This window comes from Cupressus sempervirens, chromosome 9, assembly GCF_028749045.1.
Source record: "Cupressus sempervirens isolate cs-2001-9-10 chromosome 9, ASM2874904v1, whole genome shotgun sequence".
NCBI classification, from domain to species: Eukaryota; Viridiplantae; Streptophyta; class Pinopsida; order Cupressales; family Cupressaceae; genus Cupressus; species Cupressus sempervirens.
The window spans coordinates 168,924,871-168,936,222 of record NC_143126.1 but is presented as its reverse complement, the minus strand read 5'-3'; the positions used below and the strand labels follow the sequence as shown (position 1 = coordinate 168,936,222).

The following is an 11,352-nucleotide window of genomic DNA, read 5'->3' as shown; positions in this document are numbered from 1 at the left end:
TTCCAATGGAAGACCCTGTAGTCTAATCTAGACCAGTGTCATGCGCCTTAGGTCATTAGCAGGGTCAAAACTAGGTTTCCACTTGGCCACAGTGAGGGGATGTTTACTGTATAACCAGGACACTGCTAAGACCATAGATATTTTCAGCATCCATAAACCTGAAGAGGAAAATTCTAGTCAACATTGCTGACATGGAGACATTACCTTTCAACTTCCACTAGCCTGCGACCCATTTCCTAACCATCTCTATCGAAGGTAAGAAGTATAGGAATCTACCCACCAGCGTCGAATGAAGATCCTCATTGACGTGGATTTCCAATCATTCTTTGTGGGGTTCACAACCCTGATAGTTTCATTAGAATAAGCATTTTGAGGATCGAAGACCACGACCATCTCCACTATTAGTAGACCATGGTCAGCTTCAGCAAGCATAGCATCAAAGGACAGGGCCAGAGGCACATCGCCATAGGTTCAAGGGGAGGACGGATCCTCCTCGACATCCACCATTAAAAATTTTGAAAACCAAACAAGCAGGAACAAGTTGCAGAGCTAGAGACAAAAAGTAAAATGTTTTAATAGAGTGAGATGTTATGAAATTGTTTTTTCCTAATTTAATCCATAAATCTACTCCTCTTTGATATGGATTTAAACAAAATGGGAAATTGTTATTTACAGCGGCAACCAAAGGGGACATAGACGACATACTAAATTGGGTAAAACTGGAGCAAAGTAAAATGAAGCTTTGAATGTTGTCGGTGTCAGTAAGTTGGCAGAGAGACAAATCACATATAGTCAGATATTTCATTACTTGTACGATCCTTTATCGGTTCGCTGTTTTGATTGAATTTCATGTGGGCGTGAACAAGTCTCGGGTTCGAATCCCATTCCCCCGGGAGGCGGTCGTGGCAACCTAGTAAATGCGGATTTGATTTGGTCCAGCAACAGACATTACTTAACAGCCACACATGTGGCTCCTCTTTAATACATTTCCAAAGTAAATTGCGTGGGGACTGAGATTTTTCCATTCCAATCATTTTTCTGCCTCTCGCACTTCTTCATTCCTCACGTGCATGCATGTAAACTGTAAAATCTGATTTTCCTCACCCACAAGAAGAAATATATGCCTCTTGGTTGGAGGAAGAATTGGGGAATCAGAAGAAGGGGATTCAGGATTAGTGGGGTTCACGGAAAGGTTTCTGCAGGTGATATGACCGAATGATGCAGGTCATACCTCAGCAAAATCTTTGAGAGGTCCAAAGAAAATTGTGAGGACTGACTTCTGTTTTTTCTATTTATCGATATACCTATTCGGGACGATAGTACCCACATATCAGTCTCTGCTTTGAAGACTGGGATTTGAACCTTGAACTTCTCAATAAGTTCCCAAAGTACGGAAATGAATACGAGTGGCATTCAATGTATATATATTCTCACACATTTGTTGTTGGTTTGGTAAGAATGGTCAATGTTTTTATTGAATTTTGTGGTAAGTCTGAATGCTGGATGTGAAAAGGAAGAATGATTTGGTTGCAGAAGAATATTAGGAAGAGCAAGGGTGTGTGCCATGACCCAGAGAGTACCCTGCTGGGGCGGTGAGGTAAATAATAGCAGCAACAGCATGTTTTATGTAAATAAGTCCAGGACATGGGACCATGACGAGCGCAACGAGATGGTAGACCAGTTCCATTATGCTGTGTAAGTTTTCACTTGAATTCATCATGTATTTTATGAATGTTCTTGTCTAATAGGCCTCATAGGACTCGAACCTTAGACCTCCCATCTGTTACTTGGGTGCTTTATTCTTATACTTAGCACTGTCTGGGGTAGATAGGCATGTAGTGCTTATCAAGTGTATGTATTTTTTCCCATAATTGTTCATGTGGGTATGCAGATTTTTAATACAGATATGTTTTCCCTTGACTAGATTGCGCCAAAACATCATTGCAAATAAATTCCTCATACCCTGAAGACTAGAAAATCAATAGCATGTATCTAAGTTGGTTGTGGTACGGAGAGAGGTATGCTAGTTAAACAGGATAGATAATTTAGAGGTAAAAATGACAAAGTTTACAGTCCTGCAAAACAATCCACCTTAGTTTTTTTTCCCTGCCAACGGTATACGCTTCTCTTTAGGGAGGGCATACGCTTCTCTTTGCGGTCTGGAGTTTTGTTGTAGGTTGGTTCAAAGGAGGAGCTTCCATTTGCTGCCGGAGTATCTATTGTGAAGCTGCTCCTCTTTGGAGTCCGGAGTGGGGTTTGACTCCAACACTCTTTATTGTTTGCATTAATTGGGTTAACTTCAGCTTTTAAACATAAGAGCATGGGAATTACAATGCTCAAATGAAATCACTTTAAATACCCTCCCTTCTCAGCTCCAGTATCCCTTGTTGTTGCTGCTATGCTTTACTCTTCCCCACTTCAAAAATAAATTTAGTTTTATTGGTGACCATCAAGAGACACCGATTTGGTGTATATCGTCCTCCTCGTGAAAATCTTTGCCTTTGACCGCGGGATTGAACTCAGTAGGCAACTGGAAATGTATGTTGCTGTTTATCCAGTAGTCATGTTTTTGTGGGTTACTGCTGTGCCAATCGCTTAACTTTGTTCCATGCTTTTGCAATACCATGTTATTGGACGCCATGTTACTTGCAGATTAGATTTTATACGAATTTAGTCATAGGGAAGAGGTGTGTGTATCAATTGGCGCAGAAGAAAGTGCTCAAAATAGGGGACAAATCTCCGAGTTTCGTAGTTGTGCTGTTGCATCCTTTTTTATGTTTTTGGTAGTGTTGCTTTTGTGCTAATATCTAGAGGTTATAGAGCACTAGATGACTGCATGCTCGTTGTGACAGAAAATGAATTAGAAAGATGGCCCATCTTTGAGATTTGTTGTATTTCTTGTTGCACCACTAAATATTTAGTAGGTCTCTTTCTGAGCAATTACAGTTATAGGGAAGACTCGTGTTTATGATATGTGGTACAAGAGAACTGTTGAGATTCATGGTGGAGTTGTACACGGTTATATAGTCTTTTGTAGGTTGTTTTTGATGAAATTCTATTTTTATCACTGAGCTGTTTCAATTTCAATTTCAAAGGACGACTATTCTGGGACAATTTTGTTGTTGCATTAATTTCATTGTTGTGGAGGGTGATATTTGTGCAAATATAGATGTTATAGTGATTTGAGATGTGTATTTGAGTTGTTACATTAATTTTGAAGTTTATAGCAATTTGATTCTGTGTGCAAAACTTATTTTAGGACAAAGGTATGACAATCATTGGTATGAGAGCAACTGTCAAGAAGGAAGGGCCAATCCTTGATATTTGCAATTGTGTTATGTTTTAGTAATCAATTTAGAAATTGGTTCTCCTTTCTTCAATCCTAAATGTAATATACTATATTATTGCAATATATAATTGTAACCTCTTAAGAGTAAACATAGAGTGCCTTCCGTCCTTTACTTCTAATGCAACATGCAGGTTACCCTTAAAAAATCCCTTTTATGATTCAGAACACTTGTGTGAGTAGTTAACGTGTATGGATTTTCAGCTGCATGCTTGATAGGTCATCATCTCTGCTCCATTTAAATTACAGCATTCTTTATGAACTCTGTGTATGCTATCATCTGTTTTCAATAGGTTGGGGCTGAGCTCCTCAACAATATTAGCTGTGTAGCCTGTGTGAGTTGGTTCTTAGATTTTGCAACTCATGCTGGATGGCTGAAATTTGTTGGTTGTGTAGGCCGGACTATGACCATGTTGCAGAGCTGACTTGGAAAGATGGTCATTTGGCGATGCAAGAACTGGGAAACAGAGCACCCAATAGGCATCTGCAAAAGTTCTCTTCTTCCTCTTTTGGTGTGCCTCAAGGTTATCCCTGGGCTAATGATCAGCCTGCTGTCCTCACCAGGAGATCACAAGGCAATGAGAAATTAGAAGTGGAGGGAACTTTGGATGCCATTGTGGCCCGATCTATTGATGCTCCAGTGTCGAATGTGCTTCCCATAGACGAGGATATGACATCCTGGTTTCAATATCCTCCCAATGAAAAAACTAGCCATGATGCATTGGTTCCTGCTTTTGTTCCCTCTATCCCCGCAAAATCTCAGGGCTCGAGTCCAACAAATATCATGTCTCCAAGTATCCCAAGTGGTGTACATCAGCAATCCCCCAGGGATGCCTCCATCAACTTCTCCCACTTCTCGAAGCCAGCATTGACTATGAAGGCCCATTTACAAGCCCTCAGCAGTGCCAGTGGTCCTACCAACATACAGAGAGTAAGGCAGTATGGGGGGGAAGCTGAGGGGAAGCTCTCAAATCTCAGTATTGTGGAATCCACTGGAGGAGGTGATCATGGTAATGGCACTAATTCTGAAGACTCCCATCCTGCCTTGAGTGTTCATGGGAACACATTAACCTCCAAAAACTGTGCCCCTCTTCCTCCAAACACGAACAGTAGCACGAGTCCTTGCAAGGCCACACCCTCTGCAACTACTGCTGCTACTACTATCACTTCTGATTATGATTCTGTGATTGCCAAAGCTGTTGAAGACCAGACTGGGACTAGTGCTACTGTTGGCAAAGAAATAACTGCCTCAGATTTGAACTGTGATGCTATGGAGCTTACCTTGATTTCGACCTCCCAGGGATCCCCTGACAATAGCATGACAGAAAAGGTTGGGAAAGAGCCTTGCAGTACCAGATGGAAGAGGAAATCAAGAGGAGAAGAAGATTCAGGCTGCCAAAGTGAGGTCAGTATTATATATTTTACATCCAGCTACTATATTAAATTTGCATGTGAGTTGTATAAATGAGGATAACTGAGAATTCCATGTATGTACAAATGTAAAAAATAGGCATTGCTTTAAGCCCGGATAATAAGATTGTCCAATATGAGGTCTGGTGATTCAACAAGCAGCTAATGAATTGTGTACCAGTGTACCTGGCTACTCTGTGTTAATCTTAAGAGATGGTCTCTTTCAATTCAAATGCACTAAATGCAAACAAGTATCACTGAAGCACTTACAAATGGCATCTTGAGAGATAAGATATTTCTCCAACAGCACTATTCACTGTTTATTGCTCATCCTTGGTCACCATTAAATCATTTTTTTCCTTACTGAACATAAGCAAATTACTCTGAATCTAAATAAAAGTCAACAAACCTTTAATCATCGGACACAGTTGACCGTGCAACAAGTTCAAGGACTTCATGGGCTGCTTGATTACCACCTAAGTCACAAGGTTTGAATTCAAACTCGAGTTCATGGATCATAAAATTTGAATGAAACTCAATAAGGGTAAAAATTTGGAAAAAAAAAAGGACATTAAATTCAAGTTATATATATTTAAGTATTTTAAAATATTAGCAATATATCCACTAAATTGTCAAAATATTTTAACATTGCTAAATAATTTAACTAAATAACAGTATTACATTAAATATCATAAAATTCCGGTGAAGCTCAGGAAGGGTAAAAATTTGCCAAAATTTGAATCTCATGGATGAAATTCAACATATCCTGTGACTTAGATTGCTACAAAGACATGGCTTATATTACTTATAAAGTTGTTTTAGTTTTTTTTTCCATTTTTTTGGAGGATACACATTCCAAATATTTCTTTTTATGTTTTACAATAACATGCTTGAGTGATTGGCCGTAAACTAGAAGAGGAGTGCACATTCTAATTTAGTGGCTCAGGTTTAAACTTGACCGTATCTCTTATGGCACTGGACCTTTACAGCCAACGAGTCTCTTTGCAAACCAAGTATTCTAACTTCTCGCCTGGAGATCAACAGCTACATGACATGTTTTTTTCTTTCCATCTGAAAGAGAGGAAGAAGCTACAAGGTACCAATGAAAGGTCAATAAACAATCAATGAGACAAGAAAATGTCAAGAATACATACCCTCCATTTAACAATCAGTGGGACTTATTCTCTATATCTTTCTACCGTACGCTCAACATGTGAGGGCAAATCCTTGACTGCTATTCTTACATGACCATGAGACTAGTAGGATTTTAAAATTTGCAGGGCAGACGCTTATTACGTTTTCTCTACAGCTTAACTTTATTAGTTGAGTGCTGGCAGCTCAAACATAGAAAAAAGACAAATCCCTAAACAAATGGCTCTAAGCAATATCATAAATGAGTGCAATAGTATAATTTTAAGATGTACATAATGGATATAATAAAGCAATTTGTTTGTCATGTTCCAATACTTCCAACCATAAATTTTCTGTTTGATAGATTGTTGATTATCAATGTCAGCAACGTTTGCCATTTTTGGAAAGCTATGTTCATGTTTATGGTATGTTATTACAAGTCTAAATGTGGTAGCAGCAATCCATGTTGAGTTGAAGTCTTTGTTGGAAATATGATATCTTCTTATAGTCCAATGGTTCGTTTCTATATTTAATTATTTTATACTCCAGGAACAGGATGATGATCACCCTACTGAAGCAAAGAAACCACAAGCTAGCAGACGCTCCAGCTCTGGGAAAAGGAGTAGAGCTGCAGCTGTGCATAATCAATCTGAAAGGGTAAATTTTTTTTTTGTTGGGATAAACATTTTTTGTTAATTTTGTGAATTGCTAGTTGAATTTTTGAATCAAATAGGAGTTTTAACTCAAGTTGAACAATGAACACCTCTTGGTAAATATACAAATTGTTCCAATAATATGTAATGATAAATAAGAAGGCTTAATCACAAAAATATTTATGGTGTTCATACCTAACACTAGGATTTGCAGTTTTATGGATCCATCCATCAAAGTAATTTGTTTGATACCAATATGATTAAGCGTGCTGAATAGCTATTTTGCTAACAAACTGTTTGAGCACAAATAAGATATAACGGCCATTTGAAAACATTGAAATTCTATATTTTAAGCTTTATTTATGTGAGATCTTTTCTTTTGAGTCATGCAGAGGCGTCGAGACAGGATTAATGAAAGAATGAAGGCTTTGCAGAAATTAATACCCAACTCTAGCAAGGTATCATAATCCTGACACCCTGAGTAATTTGTGGCATGCTATTAAAAATTGATTTTACCATTTTAGACACCCTTAACTTCTCCCTCCCTGCTTATTTTTAGAGGTAGAGCTAACCTGCATGCTAAAAATAGCTTTAGGTATCAAGTTCATCCTAAAATTCCTTGCACTCTAATGTAAAGTTCTTAGATTTTTCAACATTTTGGAGGATTACATTTTGATAAACAAATTTTCTCAAGAGGGATATTACAGGATAGATAGTAGTGATGTTTATAATGGAGACCATCCAACTGCTAGCTCTGATGCATGACATACATGTTATTGTTTAGACTGACAAAGCTTCAATGCTGGACGAGGCAATAGAGTACTTGAAGCATCTCCAAGCACAATTGCAGGTCGTCATAAAGAGATCTTTTCTTGCATTTTTTCTTAGGGCCTCAGACATTTTGTTTTGTTGGATTTTCAGATACGGGATTGAGTCTAAGGAGAAGTACATATTGGACATTCTATGAACTTACTATTTGTCAATGCCATGTTATGATATGATGTAGATGATGTGTCTCAGAAATGGAATGAACATTCCTCCCATGATGATGCCCTTGGGAATGCAGCAGCTGCAAATGTCTCTGTTGGCATCTTTAAGTCCTATGGGACTAGGCATGGGAATGGCGGGTGTTGGCCTTGGAATGGGAATGGGGATGATGGACATGAATTCGGTTGCAGCTGCAGGGCGAGCTGCTATGGTACCAATGGGCCAACCTCTCACTGGAACAGGCACTCATGCTGTTCCAGTCTCAGTTCACCCAGCAACTTTTATTCAGCCCAATCTAGCAGCAGCTGGATTCCCTTCTGCCCCTGAAGCTAATGATCGATTCCAAAATTCTGCAATTGTAGATCCCTATAGTGCGTTCATGGCTTGCCAACGTCAGGTTTGTGTTTTAGCATGCACACTAATCAAATCATTCTGGTTGATCACTTCTATTATTTGATGCTTAATCAAATTGTCTCTTTGGGTTTCCTGCATACCAATCAAATCATCTTGGCTCATCACTTGTATGCCCTTTAAGCCATCTTGTATGTTTTGTTGAGTTATAGTATACAGGATGGGCATACAGCTTTCTCATTATCAACAACTTTAGGATTCAAATTTGATTCGGTTATAAGTTCTCATTATCAATAATTTTAGGATTAAAATATGATTCGGTTATAAGTTCTCAAGTGCATTTGGGTACATTCTGATAGTTACCGCCTATTTTCAATTCAATTATGAATTTTGTAAAGCAAGGCCTCTATACATATAGATAGACGGATAGATAGATAGATAGAAAAGAACCTTTCAGTTGCAGATGGGTGCATATTTACTTGCAGCTTAATCTATTGCTATGTGATCTGGACCATTAAACCATAATCACATTGATCATTTGGACTTGGTCTTTAATTCTATTGTGAATACATGCCTAAAAGTTGTTTATGGTCTTTGCTTTTGTGCAGTCCATGAATATGGATCTTTACAACTCCATGGCTATGCTACAGCAACAGCAACTTCGGCATCAGCAGCAGTACCCACACCTTCAACTGCTGAAGCAGTATCAGCAACACCCAAATCATCAACAGCAGCAGCAACACCCAACTCATCAACAGCAGCAGCAACACCCAACTCATCAACAGCAGCAACACCCAAATCATCAACAGCAGCAGCGACACCCAACTCATCAACAGCAGCAACAAGTCAATAGTTGCAAATGAGATAATCAAGAGTACCAAATTGGTTATTTAGCTGTGCAAAACGATTACATTACACCTTACAAAAGTGCGTTCTCGATATCAATTTCAGCTGTATGTATCGTTATAGCGGGTGTTGTCTTTGGTTGGTTCCAAGATTAGATACCAAATTTAAAGGTGAATTCAGAATATCTAGAGCTACAATTATTTGTAACATATGTCAATTAAGCAGGGGATACCATATATATGTCCAACAGATTGATTTTTGATTGAATCAAAGATTTGTATTTAGCTCATTGTAATATTTTCGACGGCTTGTCTTTTTTTGCTTTGCTCAAATATATGCAGCGATTGGTACCGTAATCCTTGTATGACCATGGAGGACCACGATATGGGCTTCACATATTGGTTAAGCTCATATCATGGTCTTCTAAAATGATGTAATATTATGTCTTTGGGCTATCCTTTTAGATGAACTTTAAAGGGCAAAGAATCTATTGTTGTATTGGTAATCATTCTCTAAAGGGTTACTGACCACATTTTTATCTTCATCCCCATGGAAAAATCAGGAGGAGAAAAGGCACTCTAATTTTATGTAGTATATTGTACTAACATTTTCAATCTATCACGTGGGTTCCACCCCAGATTTAAAGTATCATTTTATAATCTGATTTTGAGAGTGAATCTTTTTAAGTAGTGCCATATATTACCATATAAATAATGTACACTCTTCAAACAAGTGAACGGGACAATGAAATCACACCACAAAAAATAAGATGAGATTTTACAAGTCAATAATTTGTTTGCTTGTTAGTACCTGCCTATCTATAGGCAGGGAACTAATGTTTCCATTGGTGGTCACTATTAATTTTTGCCATCAAGATCAATAGGTTTCTAAAGCTTAGAAATCAATTTATTTTAAAATTAATTTTCTTTCATCAAATTCTAATTTTTCATCGGTCAAAAGTAATTTTAGCAGGGGTAAAATTAATTTTTTGGTAACAAAATTGGAGAAAAATTAAATCTAGAATGTTCTACAGCCTTCTACAACGGGAAGTTGAACCTTTGTTTGCTAAATGCTTTCCATCAGAGTCTTTGTACAAGAAGGTGCACACAGGTACCCACAAATGGGAGCCTACCTTTTTAAGCACTGTACCCAACAATATGTCTCACCTTCAGCTCACTGGAGACAATCGACAAAGTCTTGAAATACTTTATACAGGTGGTCTTCACTATCTTCATTTGGAGGATCTGACCATTGAATGCACGACAGAAGATCCACCGTCCATGTTGCCTCGAAGTTTGATATGGCTATGTTTGAAAAATTGCTCCTTTGAAGTTGGAACGAACAGGGCACCAAAGAAACCACGAATACAGCTACGATACTCAAGAATACACGTACCCCAGCAGATGCTTTTCATCAGAGTCTGCCCTCTTTCCAATAATATCGTACCGAAGGCTCTGGAGGAATATGACGAGTCTAGAAACTTTAGAATCCTCCATTTAATAATAAAATTTGTATAATCTACAGGCCTGCTTTACGTGTCAAACCCTAATAATGATTATCTATTTTGTTCATTCTCAATAGCCTTTTGACTATTTGATTGATGGGACTGAGACTCTATTTGATATAGCTTGCAATTTTGATAAATTCAGAATTATTGAGATAGGCGTGTTGATGATGCTCCTTTTCTATTGTTTTTTATTATATTAATTTTCCATCTTCTATGATGTAAAAATGATCAAATATAAATTCTTCATATAGTTAAATTTTGAAATATCATACCTCAATTTAATTTTACACATAGATCATCCTAAAGTATCAATATTTTCTTTACCTCTTTTACTTCCTTACATTTTCATCTTTTATATTAACTTTCTCTTTTCTTCCTGCAACCAACAATTAGACTTTAGGTTTAGGAATAATTACTTGTTTCATTTGTTGAGAAATAAACTTAGCAACTCACTGCCCATAGTTCTACTTAACAATATTTTAAAAATTCCTCATCCAATGTCATCGAAAGTCATAGTTTAACACTACACTATATCCAGAAAAATAAAAATCAGCCTTCTCTTCTTTGCAACAGGCAGGGATAGCAAGTTTAAACGTCAAATAATTCAATAATAATTGAAAGTCAATGTAATGGTGGTACAAATTTATGAATGAGTAGTTGAGATAGTTTAAAAGGAAATAAGAAAATATAATTTTATTAAAAGTATTCAAGGAAATGCAATCATATATCACAATGAGAAATCATTGGTGGTTCAAATTGCAGTTCAAAAATAAGTTTTTTCAAATGAACATTAAAACAAAGATTTGGTGAGATTATTTTAAAGAATGTTTATTTGGTTTTAAAGTTTTTTCAAAGTTCTAATTTTTTTTTAACTTTGATTCATGTTTCATGATATACTGAAATATTTAAATACAATTTTCTTTTTTGATTTGGCTCTTTGTTGCAAAATTTATATATGTTTTACTTCATATACAAGTAATCAGAACATACTTGCAATCAACCTAAAGGAAATCTCAAGCCAAGAGTATGTCTATTGTGCACCTTAATAATAACACAATTGTCTTCTAGAGGAACATGGTGTTCCAAATGGTGATACATTCTCATTGACAATGGTTCCCCTG

The 11,352-nt window shown here is 37.1% G+C and overlaps 1 protein-coding gene across 3 annotated transcripts; it reads left to right on the top strand.

Moving 5' to 3' along the window:
• The first annotated feature begins 980 nt into the window (after positions 1-980).
• On the top strand, positions 981-9,013 carry LOC149538040 (uncharacterized). 3 transcript variants are annotated; one of them, XM_089799438.1, is made up of 8 exons: positions 981-1,452; positions 1,534-1,695; positions 3,743-4,751; positions 6,437-6,544; positions 6,933-6,998; positions 7,325-7,390; positions 7,547-7,924; positions 8,487-9,013. In XM_089799438.1, exons 2-8 carry the CDS (start codon positions 1,565-1,567, stop codon positions 8,739-8,741), a joined length of 2,013 nt encoding a protein of 670 aa, XP_089655564.1. In that variant the 5' UTR covers positions 981-1,452; positions 1,534-1,564; the 3' UTR covers positions 8,742-9,013. The 3 variants fall into 3 exon arrangements, with proteins under 3 accessions (XP_089655564.1, XP_089655566.1, XP_089655565.1); XM_089799439.1 differs by having other exon boundaries at positions 1,065-1,418; XM_089799440.1 differs by having other exon boundaries at positions 981-1,695; positions 6,443-6,544.
• Positions 9,014-11,352: the final 2,339 nt, after the last annotated feature.